This window comes from Ornithorhynchus anatinus, chromosome 3, assembly GCF_004115215.2.
Source record: "Ornithorhynchus anatinus isolate Pmale09 chromosome 3, mOrnAna1.pri.v4, whole genome shotgun sequence".
Classification (NCBI taxonomy): Eukaryota; Metazoa; Chordata; class Mammalia; order Monotremata; family Ornithorhynchidae; genus Ornithorhynchus; species Ornithorhynchus anatinus.
Window position 1 is genome coordinate 8,582,644 of NC_041730.1, and position 19,289 is coordinate 8,601,932.

The 19,289-nt window shown below is 54.7% G+C and overlaps 1 protein-coding gene across 2 annotated transcripts in view; it reads right to left on the reverse strand.

Moving 5' to 3' along the window:
- The window catches only part of KCNC1 (potassium voltage-gated channel subfamily C member 1), a 127,495-nt gene extending 108,755 nt beyond the window's left edge, over positions 1-18,740 (reverse strand). Inside the window, exon 1 of one of the 2 annotated variants that reach the window (XM_029060046.2) lies at positions 18,034-18,740. In XM_029060046.2, the coding sequence (XP_028915879.1) occupies positions 18,034-18,603 (570 nt within the window). In that variant the 5' untranslated portion in view covers positions 18,604-18,740. The remainder of the gene's footprint in view (positions 1-18,033) is intronic. The other variant, XM_029060047.2, reaches the window with a different exon arrangement.
- Between the last annotated feature and the right edge of the window lie 549 nt (positions 18,741-19,289).

Genomic DNA, 19,289 nt, shown 5'->3' on the forward strand with positions numbered 1-19,289 from the left:
CCCACAGAATGAATTTGGAGCCACTCTTCGCATTTGGACTGGGAATGTGTCTGTTCCACTGTCGCGTTGTATTCTCCCAAGCCCTGTGTGTCCTGCAAACAGTAAGCGCTCAATAAATGTGATCGATTGATTTGACCTTGACCATACTGACAGTGAGCGCCTACTCAGGTTTGCAAATGGGGCTAAAAAGACCTTGATAACCTGCTCCGCCCAGGGAACATATCAATATTTCCCCTCAGCGTATGCAGTGCCTGGCACTGTTTTCTAATCCGCCTGTGATCTCCAGATACTCTCAAGGCCTCTGCTCTAGAAGAGCAACTTCTCTCCTGTTTTCTCCCAAGAGCCTGCCGCTCTACCTCATTGTCTAAGACCATTTCATACATCTTTTAAAGCATTCTCTGCCCTTCCTACTTGCGGGTGCTCCATTTCACCCAGCAGAATACGCCAACGGCTTCCGAGTGCCCACCAGCCATTCGTCTCGCTTGTCCCGCTCTGGGTGCTTGTACTGCAAGAAGCGCTACCTCAGAACTGTCAGACGGACTGGACTTTCTGCCTCTGTTAGTTGTTTTATGTCCTTTACAGAGGTGCAAGTGTGATACTCAGACTCGCACACAATCTTACCGTCAGCAACATCATCTCTGAGCCACGTTCGTGTTTTTCCGTCTCCTCCTCCACACAGTCAACAGACACTCTGGGGTCCTGAGCAAGTCTCTGCAGCCAGTAGGGATGCTATATTCATTAGACTGAGAGACAGAAATCATGTCCAACAGCAGGATCACGCAGAGAGGAGGTACTCACTCTCAATCATTAGGATTCACTAAGATCTGTAGTCCGGCCAAGTTGGGTTGGATGTTAGGCTGTTGGCAAAAATGACTTTTTGGAAGTATCTGTGGGTTTCAGATATCCCCCCCCGCTCAGGGTCGCACCTGGAGAATTTCCAGGACTCTACCAGTCTCAACTACGTGAGGGAGAGTCAAGCACAGGCATACCCATCCCATTCCTAGCTTGGGCAGTGGCTAGTGAGTGGAAAGCAATCTGCTTCAGGTCCAAACTCCCCTGTGCTGGGGAGCAGCAGCAGCACGGGAGAGAGTCGAGGGTGGAGACTCAAACTTACTATGTGAAAGGAGGCAATGGAAAACCACTTCCGTAATTTTACCCAGAAAACTCTATGGACACACTACCAGAACGATTGCAGATGGAGGTGGGGCGTTGTGGGAGGGACGTGTCCACGGCGTCGCTGTGGGTCGAAGATGATTCGACAGCATAAGGCAAGTTTGAGATATCCAGATTTGCCTTGGCCTTGTTCCCCATGACCCGTGATAACTGAGGGTGGGCTATGAGTGGAGTTGTGAGCATGCCCACGCCAAGACTTAGAGAAGCAGCGTGGCTCAGTGGAAAGAGCACGGGCTTTGGAGTCAGAGGTCATGGGTTCGAATCCCTGCTCTGCCACTTGGCAGCTGTGTGACTGTGGGCAAGTCACTTAACTTCTCTGTGCCTCAGTTCCCTCATCTGTAAAATGGGGATTAAGACTGTGAGCCCCACATGGGACAACCCGATTCCCTTGTGTCTACCCCAGCGCTTAGAACAGTGCTCTGCACATAGTAAGCACTTAACAAATACCGACATTATTATTAAGACACACATACACTCACTCACTCACTCACTCACTCACTCACTCACTCACTCACTCACTCACAGGTGTTGTCTATGCCCAATTCCAAGCTCATTGGACTCAGTCCTTTGAGCTCCTTATGGGCTGGGAAAGTGTCTGCCGACTCCATTATATTGTACTCTCCCAAGGACCTTATACACTGCTCTGCACACAGTAAGCGCTCCACAAATACCACTGACTGATTGATTGAGTCGAGAGAACGAGAGAATATATAGGAGAAGCAGCATGGCGTAGTGGCTAGAGCATGGGCCTGGGAGTCAGAAGGTCATGGGTTCCAATCCGGCTCCACCATTTTTCTGCTGTGTGATCTTGAGCAAGTCACTTCACTTCTCTGGGCCTCAGTTACCACATCTGGAAGATGGGGATTAAGACCTTGAGCCCCACGAGAGACAACCTGACTACCTTGTATCTACCCCGGTGCTTAGAACAGTGCTTGGCACATAGCGAGCGCTTAACAAATACCATTATTATATCATTATTTATCCAGAGGGTCACTCTCCTCTCTCCACAGCATTCTACATGGAGAAACTCAGAAGAGTCTCCGGGTCCTAGGGGGACGAGGTCAGCATAATCCTCTAGGACCACGGATCCTGGAACCAGACCTTGAGCAATTATGGTGCAGGGTTCTCTTTCACAGTCAGAGTAACCACTGCCAAAATACATTTTCCCCTATTGTTATTTTTCCATTTATATCTCATCCAATTCATTGTAATGGAATTCAGGCTTGAGAATAGGAACAAAGAGTCATCGCCATCTAGAAGAGAAAAAGAACAATGATCTTGTTCATTTGGGATGGAATTGGTGGCTTAGGGTTTCAATCCTATTGTGGCACAGACGTGAAGGGCAGCGTTTAATGCACTTGGGAGGAAGGACGACAAGCTTTTATGCCAATAGATGTTCTTTTAAAAGCAAGAAAAAGCCTCAAAGCCCCAGAAAACCAATGACATTCTAGCCAGCACAAAATGAGGGTGGCGATGTGGTGACTAGATGAGTGAGCTCGGCTATTTTTGAACACAGTCCCTTCCCCTAGCCAAGGCCAGGATCCTGCTCTGGGTACCACCGAATGAAACTCATATTTTTTTTTTTTTCAATCTGAACTAGCCACTTCCTGAGGGTAAGGAAAATGGCCGTGCAAAAGGGATCAGGGCCAAAGAGCCAAGTAGTTGCGGAGGAAATTTATGTAGATCCGTGAGCAGATACCCACGTTAAAAGGGGCCAACTGTCTCCTGATACATCCAGCGATGCAGCAAGCACAACCATCACCGGGTCAATCAATTAATCAATCGTACTTATTGAGCGCTTACTTTGTGTAGAGCACTGGTTTCGGGACAGCCCAAGCTCCTCCTGATGGGCAACTTCCTAGTCCCAGAGGAGTCTGCACAAGTCACTAGCCCCCGTGGACCAAATGGCCTTTCGCTCAAGACAATCTCTAGCCTCTTCCTGAGGTTCATACCATCCTCGTTTCTGAGACGTGATAAAAGCACCGTCCCCCTGGTCTGCTCTTCAAGGTAGTTGCGAAGGAGAATTTGGTAGAAAACAAAGCAGCGAGTAGTGGGGAAAATAACCATGAAGGAAATCTCTGGATCTGGGGTTGGGTTGGACCAGGAATTAAACCGAAAGAGCCGGACAAGTGTCTCAGAGACAGAGCAGAAGAAGGTCCTAAAAAGCTTTCGTTTGATAATCCTCATTTCGCTCTCCGTGACTCTACATCCTCCTCCTCCTGCCCGTACGGGAAAAGACTGCAGTCCCCTGGCTTGCACAAAGAGCCTGACATATTGCAGAAAGGCGAGGGGAAAAACCCAGGCAGAGGAATGTAGTAGGTGACCCCTATAGGAGATCTCTGGAAATTTCCTTCCACGGGTTCTGACTTCCCCCCCCGACACCGAGAAACGGTGTCGTCTTTCGCACGGAAAAGATCCCTTGGCCTCTTCCGTCTACTTTGTCCAGGTATCTGAACTTAGATAATAATAACTGCGGTATTTGCTAAGCACTTACTATGTGCTATGTGTAGTACTATGCTAGTACTATGTGCTAGGCACTATATTAAGAGCTGGGATGAGCTCTATCCATTAGGCCACGCTGCTTCTCTAATGAATGGGAAAGTTGGCAGGAAGGCGGTGGGACAGAGGGTGGAAAATACCAGCGGTAGAGTGGGAATAAGGACAGACAGCCACTGGGGTGGGGGGGCGCAAAGGCATCAAATGCCAAGACCCGGGTGTCATTGGCAATTATAGGCCTGCTTTCTGCCTGTTTACTCCGCTACTCAAAGAGAATAAGTTAAAAAGAAGTTAACAAATTAGGCAGTGTGATCAGTCTGCTTTCCTCATAAGGTCCTAGAAAGTGTGTCCCAGAAGGATGGTTGGACTTAATAATAATAATTGTAGGGGTTTTTTTAAGCGTTTACTATGTGCCAGGCACTGTACAAAGCGCTGGGATGGATAAAAGCAAATCGGGTTGGTCCCTGTCCCACATGGGGCTCACATTCTCAATCTCTATTTTACAGATGAGGCAACTGAGGCACAGAGAAGTGAAGTGACTTGCCCAAGGTCATACGGCAGCCAAGTGGCAGAGCTGGGATTAGAACCCACGTCCTTCTGACTCCTATGCCTGTGCTCTATCTGCTGGGCCATGCTGCTTCTCTGCCTTTGGCTTTACCTCTTTAAAACCAGAGACGATGCCTCAATCCAGACAGGCTGGACTCAAGGGTTTCCTTCAAGAGAGTTGTGGAGTCTTTCAAGAAGCTGCATTTTCTCTGGAAGAAACAAATAGCAGTCCATGCTTCCTTCCTTCCCCCAAATGGAGTGTTTACAGCAAACCCCCAGTCTAACCGTAATAAAAATAATAATAATGACCGCGATATTTGTTAAGCACTTACTATGTGCCAGGCATTGTACTAAGCGCTGGGGTGGATACAAGCAAATTGGGTACGGTCCCTGTCCCATGTGAGGCTCACAGTCTCAAGTCCCACTTTCCAGGTGAGGTAACTGAGGCACAGAGAAGTGAAGTGACTTGCCCGAGCCCACACAGGAGACAAGTGGCGGAGCCGGGATTAGAGCCCATGACCATCTGACTTCCAGGCCTGTGGTCTATCCACTGTGCTCTGCAGAAGTATTTATTGAGCAGCTTATATTGCCCCGGCCCTGAAGGGAAAGAGTGGGTCCCAGCCTAGGGCTTGTCCCAGTCTCTCTAGCTCGGCTTCCCACTCCTCTGGGCTGGGACATCCCGTTCTCTTCCTTCCCTGCAAGGGAGACTGAGGCAGAGGGAGGTTGACTTGGCAGGACCATGGCGAAGACCCAAATCCACTCTCCTCTGGAGTTTCCTGAGGCCTGAATTAGGCCGGATACCCACCGCCCCAGCTCCCCGAAGTTTCCCACACCATGAGGCAGAACTCTAAATATAAAAGGCTAAATCCAGCTGTCATGGGACTCTGAAGAGAGTCCTCACCCCAGTTCCTGGGGGAAGGATTATCACCAGTCTGTGAGGGGTCCAAAAATCCGGGAGAGGGGGGGATGGGGAACAGGGATCTCTGCAACTCACTAGGAATCAGAAACCTCATTTGGTGAGGGAGTTAGATTTCTTTGCCCACTGAGCTGCTCCAAGCAGCAAAATGGGCGGTCTGGACTTCTAAGCTCCTTTCATTTCCCTTGCCGCCTTCCAGTGAAGGAGTAAAGGAAGACGGAAAAGGCCAAAATGGCAGCAGTAGGAGGGAGACGGAGCAGAAGCAAAGGGGCCTGGTTAATTCAGAAACATCACCTAGAGAAGAAAATGCACACCTGGGAGTTGAGTTCTAAACCCACCCCTGCTGTGTGACCTTGGCCAAGTCACTTGTCCTCTCTAGGCCATTTTCCTCATTTGTAAAAGGGTGATAAGACTGTGAGCTCTGCATGGGTCTCCCGTCTACAGAGGATCTGGTCACAGCCCTGAGAAACATCAGCCATCCCAGAGGGACAGAGGCGTCCGACCCCGGAAGACTCCTACGGTCGGGAGAATCGTCCGGGAAGTGGAGCAGGGGCAGCTATCACACTCTCCGTCCCAGCTTCCTTTGAATTGAGGAACTTATTAAGCACTTAATATGTCCAGAGCTCTGGGCTAGACAGAAGATAATCAAAACGGCGTTTTGATTGTCAGTGGCGGGTTCCTGGACCGGAAGGTAGAAGAACAGTGGCTTCATTCATTCAGTGGTAGTTATTGAACACCGTACACTGTACAGCACACAGAACACTGTATTAAGCACTTGGGCGAGTACAATACAATAGTAAACAGACACATTCCCTGCTTATGTCATTATGACACCAGCAACTCAGCCACTCAGTCAATCATATTTATTGTTTACTGTGTGCAGAACCCTGTACTAAGCGCTTGGGATAGTACAATAGAACGATAAACCGACACATTCCCTGCCTGGTCGACTAAAAACAAGTAGGGCTTTTCCAGCTTCCAATGGGCCCTAATCCATTATCTGCTGCTCCCCCGAGAGGCTTCAGGTGGGCAGAAATAAGGAGATCGAATGACACTCAAATTTATCTTTCTGCTCCTTTTAAGCCATTCTGGAGAAAGGTTCGGGGAATTGGAGGTTCAGCTACTGGGGATTTGGGGATGATCCGTGGATTTGGATTATCGAGGCTCTCTCCCACTCTCCCTATGGCATGGATAATTGAGAACTGATTGATAAAGCCGAATAACTAGATCCCCACTGACCACTCCACAGGCAGGGCCCCCCGCCCCAATCTTTAGTCACGCGGACGGGGTTCGGTGACTGGGAAGGGAAGAGCTGACTCATCACAGGGTTTGGTATTCAGGGGGTTTCATCTTCACAGGCAGGATTTTTTTTTTTTTTTAGGCACCTCAACTATGACTGTCAAGTGTTCCTACATTCCGGAGAATCTTGCTGAATTCGTATTCCAATACACCAGAAGGTGAGAGAGAAATTTACATACCACGGTTCTTAAACTCGCAGTGTTCAACGAAGCGTGCAATAGACTCTTAGAATCCCCAGAAACATCACTCTTTGCCGGCCGGGCCAATGGTTGCCTGTCTACAGTACTGGCAATAAAGTAGGATTACACATCAGGTCTGCTGATAGGGTATCTCTGTGCCTTAGTTTCTTCATTTGTCAAGTGGGATTAAAGACCGAATCTCCCTCCTACTTAGACAATGAGCCCTATGTGGGACAGAGACTGTCCCCCACCCGATCATCTTTTATTTCCCTCAGTCCTTAAAATTTAGTGAACGCTTGACAAATAACACAATTATTATCATCTTAAAATATCTCTCCTCCTGCCAACTCATACCCTTACCCTCCTGAAAAAGGCTGGCAGAAGTGGGGGATGCTGGGCTCAAACAGTCAATCGATCAATAATATTTATTGAGCTCCAACTGATCATCTCCCCAGTTGATCAAAGTCTTGGGGGTGGTTCGTGTCCCCCAACAGCTCTCACCATAGTTGGGGTTAGCTTTGGAAAGAATTTCTGGGTACTCTGCTCCCAGAAATGAAATATTCTGATTAGCTGCAGTCATCTTTAATGATACTGTAATGCCTCCCTCACCTCAGCCCAGACACAAACAAACATTTAATTATACCCAGCAACGTCCCTCTGCAGGAACTATTATTCCGCCCAATTTACAGGTAGATGAGGTAGGGCATGAAGGGGAAATGGCCAGTCCAAGGTCAAAAACCGATGGGTGGCAGAAACAGAAACAGAAGTAAAATCTGCATTCCCAGGCTCGGCTCCTCCCTTCCCCTCATCTTAGCCATCAAACAATTTTTTCCATCATTTCCTTGGAGAAAAAAAAGTATTTACTGCCACATTTCCTCAGAATAAAGATAATGCAGTTTAACAAGGAGATCCAGAGACAGAGACACAGAGAGAGAAGAGAACCAGAAACAGAAAGGAGAACAGAGACTGAAAAATGGGAAAGGGAGAGGCAGAGAAAACTCTTTACGTATGTCCTTCCATGCGCTCCGCAACAGAAAACATGGAAGATGTGATCTGGGTGTTGTGTTTGTGTGGGATGGGCTCACTTAATCAATCGATCAGTGGTATCTATTTAGCACTTACTGTATGCAGACCACTGCACTAAGTGCTTGGGAGAGGACAATACAACCAGATTGGTAGGCATGTTCCCTGCCCACAGTGAGCTTACAGCCTAGAGGGGGAGATAGAAATTAATATAAATTTAAAAATTATGGCTAGGTAAGTGAGTGCTGTGGGGCTGAGCGAGGGATGAATAAAGGAAGAAAGTCAGGGTGACGCAGAAGGGAGTGGAAGAGGAAATGAGGACTTAATTAGGGAAGGCCTCTTGGAGGAGACGTGCTTCAGAAGGCGGTGAGAGTGATCGTCGTCCATCCGATATGAAGAGAGAGAGCATTCCCAGCCAGAAGCGGGACACGGGCGAGAGGTCGGTGGTGAGATAGATGAGACGGAGATACAGTGAGTAGGTTGGTATTAGAGGAGCGGAGGGTGTGAGCTGGGTTGTAGTAGGAGAGCAGAGAGGTAAGACATTCCAAGACCTCAGGCCTTCTCCCTTCCTTTGCTCCCCGACACACGCACACATGCACCTATACTGTCCCACTCTCACTGGCCCGTCAAGATATCTCTCAGAAAAATGCTATATATGTTCTGTGAGTTCCCAGGAAGGTGATTTTGTAGACCTAGCGGTCAGAGGACATCACTAATGAGTCGTTCAGGATAATGGCTATGGGTGCCACCTTGGGGTGGGTGGCTTGGTTGAGGGCACCCACCTCATGATCTTCTGCCTTTGGGGATCATTTCTCCCTTCATGGGAAATTGGAGGGCGGGACACAGGAAATCCTGTACTTCAACCCCGAGCAAATGTTACATAAATCAGATTCAAATCAGATGGGCAGATGAACCCAAGCCCAAAGATCCACCGGCTCAGAGTGTGCGTGACATCAAGTCCTGGGCAAGGAACAATGGTAATAAATGCGGAAAATGGGCCCTAGCCATGGTGCTGGCCTCCCAGCCATCCCACGCACGTTCACTGGGATACGGAGAGAGACTGAAAACATCTTGCAGGAGATTAGATTGCCTTCCTCGCCAGCAAGGAAGCTCTGAACCCATTTTCTGGCATGGCCCCTCTAGGCCCCGGACTCTAGAATACAGTTTCCTGCCTCTGCAGGGATGAAGCCCTCAGAGAGGAACGCCAAGGACATGGACAGAGCACAGATCACGGGTGCCCAAATCCAAATCCATGGGAGGAATGGAGGAGAATTATCTTTCCCCACTGCTGGGTGAGCTACGCTCCCACCCCTCCTCATCTCAGGCTCTGATAAGACCTGAGTATTAACAGTCAGGGCTGAAAAGACCCAAAATGGTGACTTTCTGGCCTGCTAGCTCTTGGAAACCTCTCCCCTCCCAGTCCACATCTCTCCGCAAATCCCTACCTCGTTTTCATCTCCATTTTCACCTCCGTACTTAAAATGGAAAGTTGGCACCTATGGAGGACTCCTTTGGGGTGGGACAGGGAACCGTTCAAGCGGGGATTTTCCTGGCACGAGGCAGGGTACTGGAACGTAGCACACGGAGACAGGGTTGGCCGAGAGGGAGGGAAAAGGAGAGATCTGTTCCATTCCGACTCTCCCCCAACCCCTGGCCTTGTGAGGGACGAATAGCGCAGATATTTTCCCCTCCCCAGTTACCGCCTCTTTATTGACTCCGGGCTTAATAAAAGAAGCACTGAACACATTCCAAATATAGGCAAACCGATATGCAAACATGTCCCGATCCCTTCTGAGGCCACAGTTTAGGCACTTTGAAAAACAGGTCAGTAACCTATTCTTAAAACGGGCAAGCAGCAGCCCTCTGTTCTTTGGGCAGCTCAGAAGCAGCCTGTTTCCAGCTGCCCCCCAAAAGGCAAGTGTAGATACCACCCACCCTTAAGCACCATATGACTAATTCCTGCCTTGGGGTGAAAGGGTCTGCCTGTTGCTGTTTTTAAACTGCAAAAGTTGCTCAGGTTTCCAGAGAAGTTGCATGGAGGCAGACTGGCCTAGTGAACAGAACATGGGACAGGGAGTCGGGGGGCTGGGGCTCAAGTCCCAGCTTTGCCACTGATCTCCTGTGTACCCTTGGGTGAGTCCCTTAACTTCTCTGTAAAATGGGGATAAGATTGTGTGTGTGTAGGTATAGGAGTGTGTGTGTGATGTGTGGGACCGGGACAGTGCCTGAGCTCTTAACCTCTTACCTACCTAGTGCTTTGCATATATTAAGTGCCTAAGATAAGCCACTACACTGCTGGCTCCATTCATTCATTCATTCAATTGTATTTATTGAGCACTTACCATGTGCATAGCACTGTACTAAGTGCTTGGGAGAGTTAAATATAACAAGCAACAGACATGTTCCCTGCCCGCAATGGGCTTTGGCTGAACTACTGCTGACAGTAGAAGGAAAGTATCTGCCAACGCTGTATCGTACTCTCCCAAGTGCTTAGTACAGTGTTCCGCACTCAAAAAATACCAGTGATGATGAGGATGACAGCTGCGTGGCCATCTATCCCGGATCATTGTTCTCTCTTGACTACCTCCTCTGCAGATGACAAGTAAACTGGATGTGTAGACACCATGACTGCACTGCTTCAACCACCATAATGGAGGCTGGGACTGATGTGGGCAGAGATGGGCCTTCCTCACAACCAGATAATAATAATAATGGTATTTGTTAAGCACTTACTATGTGCCAGGCACTGTACTAAGTGCTGGGGTGGACGCAAGCAAATCAGGTTGGACACAGTCCCTGTCCCACAAGGGGCTCTCAGTCTCAATTCCTTTTTTCCAGATGAGGTAATACTGAGGCCCAGAGAAGTGAAGTGACTTGTCCAAGGTCACACAGCGGACAAGTGATGGATAGGGATTAGAACCCACGACCTTCTGACTGGCAGGCCCGTGCTCTATCCAATAGTCCAGGCATTCGACCTCCAGGTTGGAGCCCCCCTGGTTCCTGGCTCCATCCTTCCCTTCTGCTTCCCCCAGCTGGGGTTACTTTTCTCATTCCTTCATTACCCTTGTCCACTTTGCCTTCCTCCCCTGCCATATCCCCACATTCCCCCCAGCACCCTTCTCTTTGTCTCTCCTCTCCTTTAGTTGCTGTGACCAAATGAATCAATCCACATCATTTCAGCTCCATTTCTGTTTTGTCTATTCAAGTTTTCCCAATTACCTCCCTAAAGAGGGGACGGAGTGGACTGAGGGACCAGCAGAGTATGGAAAAGATGGGGTGTGGGTGGCATGAGGGAAAGAATACATAAGGGGGAGATGAGGGAACAGAAGATGGAAAAGGTAAGGGGGAGAAGGAGGAACAGGTATGGGATAGAGGGAGGAAAAAGAGGGAGAGGGAAGAAAAAGTAAGCGGGAGAGTGAGGAACAGATATGGGGGCGGGGGGAGAGGTACAGGTATGGGGGAGAGGGAGGAACAGGTGGGAGAGAGGAAGGAACAGGTGGGAGAGAGGAAGGAACAGGTAGGGGGAGAGAAGGAACAGGTAGGGGGAGAGGAAGGAACAGGTGGGGGAGAGGAAGGAACAGGTGGGGGAGAGGAAGGAACAGGTGGGGGAGAGGAAGGAACAGGTACGGGAGAGGAAGGAACAGGTGGGGGAGAGGGAGGAACAGGTGGGAGAGACGAAGGAACAGGTGGGGGAGAGGGAGGAACAGGTCGGGGAGAGGAAGGAACAGGTAAGGGAGAGGAAGGAACAGGTCGGGGAGAGGAAGGAACAGGTCGGGGAGAGGAAGGAACAGGTCGGGGAGAGAAGGAACAGGTCGGGGAGAGGAAGGGACGGGTGAGGGAGGGAAGGAACAAGTCGGGGAGAGGAGGAACAGGTGGGAGAGAGGAAGGAACAGGTAGGGAGAGGAACAGGTAGAGGGAGAGGAAAGAACAAGTTGGCAGGAGGGAGGAACAGGTCGGCAAAAGGAAGGAACGGGTTAGCGAAAGGAAGGAACAGGTAAGGGGAGAGGAAGGAACAGGTAGGGGGAGAGGAACGGGGAAAGGGAGAGGAAGAAACAGGTAGGGGAGAGGAAGGAACAGGCTCGTCGTGGGCAGGGAATGTGTCTATTGTTATATCGTACTTTCCCAAGCGCTTAGTACAGGCTCCGCCCACAGTGAGTGCTCAGTAAGTACGAACGAATGAATGAAGGGAAGGAACAGGAAGGGGAGAGAAAGGAACAGGTAGGAGAAATGGAAGATAGGGAGAGAGAAGGAACAGGGATGGGGAAGGGAAAGAAAGCAAGAGGTAGGGGAGGAAGAGAAGGCAGGAGAGCAGGAATCGGGGGAGAGAGGGAGGGAAGGAGAGGCTTTGGGGGCTGGGGGAGTCGTCTGGCCCAGGCTGGCAGCCCCCACCCCGTTGGTGGAGGGCGGGCCGGTCCCCTCCGGCCGGTGACGGGGGCTGCGGGCGAGTGGCGCAATGTCACCGGCCCGGTGGCCGCTGGAGGAGGTTCGCGGGCACGGGCACCGGGCACGAGCCCCGCATTTCCATAAGGCGCGCGCCCACACGCGCCCGCGCCCCGGAAAGGCTTAACCCTCGAGAGCCCGGCCAAGGGGGAATGTCTAAAGAAGATGGGCGTGGAACCACCCCAGCCCCTGGGGACCCCTGCGCTCCCCTCTGCTGGGCCCGGGGGCGGAGAGGGGGCTGCCGGCCGGGGGAAGGGGGAAGGGGATGGGTCTGGGCCAACCCCCTGCCCTCCCCAGCCCTGGCAGGCTCCATCGGAGGTGGCTCCGGCCCCGCCGGGTTCCAAGGGGCAAAGGCACTCGGACCCCCGCCCCCCACCGGATCCCCCTCCCAGGCAGCGCCCCTCCGCACCCCGGCTCTGCCACCTGTCTGCTCTGTGACCTTGGGCAGTCACTTTCCTTCTCTGGGCCTCAGTTGCCTCGGCTGTAAAATGGGGGTCGAAAACGGGAGCCCCACGTGGGCCAGGGACTGCGTCCAGCCCGATTGGCTTGGTAAAATACCTGGCCCGCAGGAAGCACTTAACAAATACCACAATAACTATTAGGACGATGATGATGATGGGACGGGAGATGGACACGGGAGGTGGGTCCCAGAAGGTGCCATGGCCTCGTGGGGTGACCCTGATCCGCGCACTAAACCCTCGCTGCGCCTCACGGTTTCCCGCCTAGAAAAAAAGGGCGGGAAGGAGCACTTCCCCTGGAAAGCGCTTAATACAGCGCCCCGCACACAGTAAGCACTCAATACATAAGATTGAACTGATGAACGTCCCGAGGCCTCACACCGCCCGAGGGCCGATCGGAGGACGGGGAGAGAAAAATACGGCTCCCGGGGAGAGGGCAGAGCGGCCTCACAACATCCTACTCCACCCGAGGGAAAACCAGGATGGACTTTATTCATTCAATTGTATTTATTGAGCGTTTACTGTGTGCAGAGCACTGAACTAAGCGCTTAACTATACCGTTTAGACTTTGCCCAGAGTGGACGAAGCATCGTGGCCTAGTGGATAGAGGCCAAGCCTGGGAGTCAGAGGACCTGGGTTCTAATCCCGGGTCTATAACTTGTCTGCTGTGCAAGCTTGGACAAGTCTCTTAAACTTCTCTGCACCTCTGTTACCTCATCTGTAAAATGGGGATAGGACTGCGAGCCCCATGTGAGTCATGGGCTGCGTCCAACATGATTAGCACGCGTCTATCTCAGCGCTTAGTACAGTTCCCGGCTTAATAAATACCATGAAAAAAAAAGTGCTGTCGAAACCACCGCTTATGGGACGGAACTCAGTGGAGAGAATCGGGGCCCTGTGGCCGGTGAGACTGTGCGTGCGTCTGCTTGGCCTCTCTGGCCCCCCGAATGCCACGTGGGGCTTTGGGGGAAACGCGTTTGCCCTCCCCTGCCTGGCCGATTTCAGACCCGTGAGCAAGATCGGGACATTCCCGTGAAGTTCTGAGGCCTGGCATCGAAGCTCTTACATCATGGGCAGAGAGCCTTGGACTTAGATTTATTCATAATTTTTATAGCCTGATTTATATCACAAGCTCTCCAGAGCACCCTATAAATCACCGGTGAAGGAGAGAAAAATCAATTCTTGGGAGGCAGGAGAGAGGAATCTCCAAATGATTCCAGAAGTGGCCTCGATCAAATCTCACTCTTTCTAGTTTCACTTCAATCCCTCTGGGGAACTCGTGCCCCCGGCGGGAAAACTCTGCTCAGCAAACTCCCTGCAGGATCAGTGCTCCCTTCCAGGGTCAGAGGAGTGGGTCGGGGGGGGGGGGGGGGGGGGGGGGGTGGAGACCAGCGAAGATAAAATAAATACTGATCTCGGCTACTGGCGAGACCTCAAAATGGCTGCTTTTGCTCCCTAGGTGTTTTCCAGGGGTCAGAAAAGCCCGGGATCAGACGGAAACCCACCCTGGCCCATGGCCTGGGGAGCCTCTCCTCTCTCCGCTGCCTCGCACGGCTCCCTGCCGAGCGGCGAGCAGAAACGCTGAGTTGATCAATTCGTCGTGCCAACTAGATCAGGCATTCCAGGTTATAGGAAGGTTTTTTTGGGTTTTTTATGTGAATGTGGAACAGGCTGCCTTGTGCTCCCCAGGAAAGGCGGCATCAACCGCTTCCTCGCGGGACAGGGAGCTGGCAAGGACCGAGGTTCGGGTGCCTGATGTGAGATCCAGGAAAGCGCTCTGTAGGCAACCGGAAAGGTTCTCAACATCAACAGAGTAAAATGGGTCCAGGATGTGTCTTCCCCCAAACCACTTGGTCTTATGACGACGGCATCCCTAGAGCTGGGGGTAGTGCTTAGCGCAGAGAATACGGAGAAGGGAGAGTTGATTTGAGGTGACACCATACACACACACACACACACACACACACACACACACACAGAGGATTGACAAAAGGAAAGATCCTTCACCATCGGCAAATCTCCAACCAAACCATCTAGCCGAGGAAAAGAAGTTGCCTGAGGTTGAGATGGGGGGACTGGACTTAATTAGCTTGAAGACGGAAAGGGCAGGAAGAGAGAGAGAGAGGCCTTGGAAAAGGAGAAAGTGGAAGGCAGCGGGGGAGCTGGATAGCTGAGCCTCTCTTTTAGCCCCCAAGGTTACTGCAGAGGGGAAAGACTCCCCTAGGTCTCTGCCTGACCTGATTCTCATGTACCTGCCCCAGTGCCTAGCACAGTATTTGGCATATTATCAACGCTTAACCGACACCGTAATCAACTAAGTCTGAGGCAGGCTACTCGCGGGCTTCTCAACCACGACAGAGAGCAAGGAGGAGCAACAGGGAAGCTTCTGGAGAAGATGGGAACCAGAGCGGCAGAACTAGCCACTCCACGCAGCGGGTCACGGGGGTCAGCTCGGAGACCTTCCTGATCCCTGGGGGACCCTGTCCCGTACAACTGGCGGAGCTGGACAGAGGAGGCCCAGCGAGGGGAGAGGGGAGGGACGAGGAACCCAGAGGCATTAAGCCTGTGGGAGAAGGCAGTGTTCTCTGTAAGACGGCACCCGGCCCGCTCTGACGCGGTCATTCACGAACGTAGCCGAAGGTTCTGGGTTTCTGGTTCCCCCCACCGGCCCGAAGCACGACCCCTGGCTCCTAGGACCCAGAGCCAGGACGTGAGGTCTTAAAAAAAATTCTCCCGGCTTCGGGACCTCATCTCAGTCCCGCTGCCGAAGAGAAGCTGGGAAAGGACCCGGCAGGTACAACGTATCAGGGCAGAGTCACCTCTGGCACCGGGCCCCCATTTCCCGGTCTTTAAACACTTTTCTGAGACCTGAATTCCCTCCCTTCCACCTGACTTCCCTCTGAAGCCTCCAAAGCCCAACTGTCCCGTGTCTCCCCTAAGAAATATGTTCAGGAGAGTCCCCCCACCCAGAGGCAAAGAAATATCAGCAGCAAAATCTGGGCTCGTTAAGAACCTGCCACCCGGGCCCATGCCCTTGGCGAAGGCAGAAATCCCATTAGAAGTTGGCTGTCCCCTAGAGGGAGGGAGGAAGCATTAGGAAAGGGACAAGGAATAAAACCAGAGGCAAGTAGGGACAGATTTGGGAAGCCAGAGAAGGACCAGATCAGCCCTCCTGAACAAGGGGTACCTGAACTCCTGGTGGTGCTTCTCCCCTTTCCCCCCAACCCCACATCCCTCCGGGAGAAACCGCTAGCTTGTTTTCCTAAGGAAGGATGAGGGAGATCTTCTTGCTTGTCCGCTTTACGTAACTCTGGGTGCCCTTTGAGGTCAAGAGGCTGTTTGCTATTTTCGGGGCCCAAGTCTCAGCGGTAAAGTCCCCAGAAACGTTGTTTTGGTTCCCTGTTCTGAGTCTACCACCTCTTCTCCCTCTCCACCACCAGAACAGGGAAGGTTGTTCCCGGCTGAGTCTCAACCGAAAAACCCCCACAAACCTTGCTGGTCTCCCTCATCCTTTCCCTGCGCCACCTACTTGATAGGGTGACCTCGCTCAGTGACCTCCAGACTCACCCAGAGTAATGGGGATGAGCGCTGAGGGTGTTCCTACACCGTCCCTACCCCCATCGCAGGCTGGGGTGCCCCTGCCACCCCCGCATTAACTCACCCCAAACTCTGCCCAGATGGGGGAAGCAGTGCCCTAGAGACATCGCCTTCTCTCGGACCGCCAGGGCATCCAACCCACTCTCTCCTCCCGTGGCCTAGCCCCAGGGCTGGGGTTGAGGGGCCAAGAGGGCACAGAGTACCCTGGGTATCGTGGGCCCCAGACCCAGACAAGCACACCTTCTCGGCCTCGCCCAGACTCGCAGACCACCCTGGAGACACAGGGTAGGGGGCTAGGGACTCGAGGCCAGCGGGTCTGTGTTTTTCCCTCCCAGGCGACCGGACCAATCTGTAAAGCCTCCAGCCTCGCAGGTCTGCAGCCCGGATCCCGCCGTGGGGCCCCTCTCTGGGCTCCCCCGTAGCCCAACCACCCTCCCTACCCCCTGCCTCCCGTTTCTACCCCTAGCCGTCGTGCCAGGCCCCACATCCCGCCCCTTCCCCACCTGCCTGTGGCTCGGGCGGTCTCCCCCACCCCGGCCTGATCCCAAAGCATCCCCCTACTCTGGACTGGATCCCATACTGGGTGATCTTGGGCGGAGACCTCCGACTCCTGGTTTGGAGGTCTGGGGGACGGGGAGGGGACAGAGCCCCGCCGAGCGGTGACCGCAGCCTGGGATCGATCCCTCCTCCCTCCTGTGTCCGTGCTACGGGGCATATCGATCATCTCACTATTAATTACCGATGAAGATTTTCAGCTCTTTACGTTTTCTCCCATGGATTATTTTATGGGAGCTTAACCGCCCCCCGCCCTGGCCTGCGCGGATTCGGCTGAGCCCGGCCAGCAGCCTCGGAGTTGGGGCAGCTCTTCCCACCCCCAATGCCCTCCCTGGCGGGACATTGCCCCATGCTCCCCCCAACCTCCATCCCCTTGCCCCCCACCCCTCTCGAGCCGGCCCCGGAAGGGAGAGAGGGTGAGCGGGGAGGGGGTGAGGGGAGCAGACAGAGATGAGAAGGGGGAGCTCGGGTGGCAAGAATAAAACTGCGACAGAGCGCGCTCCCCAATGCGTGTCTGGCTGGCCCCAGAGAGCCATCAGCCTCGGATGGCTGGAGCCGAGGCTACCACGGATCGGTCGGATTCCTAGATCCGACGCCCCTTTGCCCCCACCTCTTCCCGAGGGGGAAAGGGGGGGGGGGGTCCCCTGGACGGCCGGGGCTTCGGAGGGCGTGTGGCGGGGGGAGGGGGAGCTTTGGTCTGGCCCTGCTAGTCCCCGCACCCCGACCCTCCCCCTCCTCAAGAGGAACGCGGGGATCCACCTGGCCGGCCAGAGCTTCGGGGGGCTTGGGGGGGATGTTTTGGTCCGGAGACCCCCCCCCGCTACTCCCTCGCACCCCTCCCCCGACCCCCTCCCCCCAAGGGGAACGTGGGGGTCCACCTGGCCGGCCGGAACTTCGGAGTAGGGGTGGGGGGGTGGGAAGTTTTGGTTCGGAGACCACCCCCTCCTAGTCTCCGCCCCATAGGGGAACTTGGGATCCACCTGGCCGGCCCGGGCTTCGAGGGGACGGGGAGAGTTTGGGTCCGGAGACCACCCCCCTCCTCTAGTCCCCCGCCCCAAGGGGAACTTGGGGGCCCACCTGGGCGCCCAGGGCTTCGGGGTGGGGAGGCACTGGGTCCGGAGACCACCCCCCCCCGCTAGGCCCCCGCCCCAAGGGGAACTTGGGGGCCCCACCTGGGCGTCCGGGACTTCGGGATGGGGAGAGCTTTGGGTCCGGAGACCCCCCCCCCTCCTCCCCGGCCGGCCGGGGCTTACGAGGGGATGGGGAGAGTGGGGGTCCGGAGACGTCCCCGCCCCCGGCTAGTCCCCCTTGCCCCCGGGGCGGGAGGGGGTCGGGTGTGGGGCCGGCTTACCCGAGCGTAGCGCGAAGAGTAGGGGTCCTCGAAGAGCGCCCAGACGCGGGGCTGCCAGCGTCGCCAGAAGCCGGCCGGGCGTCCGTCGGGGGAGTCGCTGAGGGCCAGGCGCTTGGTCATCTCCAGCTCGTCCTCCCCGTCCCCGGAGTCGCCGGCGCCGTCGTTGTCGGGGTCGTCGGCGCCGTTGTCCAGCGGGGCGCCCCCGAAGCTGTCCAGGGCCTCCTCGGCGTCGCGGTGCTGGCGGTAGGTCATCCAGCAGCAGGGCTCCACGTCGGTCTCGTCGATGCCCCAGAAGGCCAGCTCCTCCTCGTAGAGGGGCCCGCACACGTCGGCCGGGCAGTGCAGCTTGCCCGTGCGGTAGTAGTTCAGGATGTGGGCGAAGACGCCCGGGTGCCGGTCGAAGAAGAACTCGTCGGAGCGCGGGTCATAGTCGAAGTGGCTGTGGGCGTCGGGCTCGGCCAGCCAGGCCAGCCGGGTCCCGGGCAGGGTCCGCAGCGTGCTGCGGTACGTCTGGTGCCGCGTCCCGCCCACGTTGATCACGATGCGGTCGCTGTCGTCGCCTTGGCCCATCGCGGCTCCCCCTTAGGCATGTCGCGGGCCACCCATGGGAGCCGCCGGGCCCTCCGGAGGGCGTCGAGGACGAGGGGCCCCCCCACTCCCTGCGCCCACCCGGCTCCTCGGGGGAGCCCCCCACCCCAACCGCTCCCGCCCCCCTCCCCGATCCCACCCTGACAACCGGGGAGGGACGGACGGACGGAGGGAGGGAGGGACGGACGGACGGAGGGAGGGAGGGAGAAAGCCGCTCGGCGCTCCGGCCGCCGTGCGGGACCCGGGGAAGCAGGCGTGCGGGGGGACCGGAGCGGGGAGGGGGGCCAGCTGCGGAGGACGACGAGGACGAGGACGAGGACGAGGACGAGGAGAAGGAGCTCGGCCGGGAGCGGGGGGAGGTGGAAGAGGGGAGAAGGAAGAAAGAGCTCAGCGGGGAGCGGGAGGAGGCGGGACCCCGGCTGGAGCGCCCGTCTCCGCAGAGGCGCCAAGACGAAAATGATCCAAAAGATGAATAACGGGAAAAGACCCCCCCACCCCCCCACACCTCCCCCTCGGTGGGTCTGTCGCGTCCCCCGAGCCGGTCGGTCCGGGAGGAGAGGGCCGCGGGGGCGGCGGGCGGGGAGGGTCCCCGGAGCCCCCGGCGGACAGAGGCGGGGGCGGGCGGGGAGGCGGCAGGGCGCAGGGAGGACAAAAGAGCCGGGGAAGGC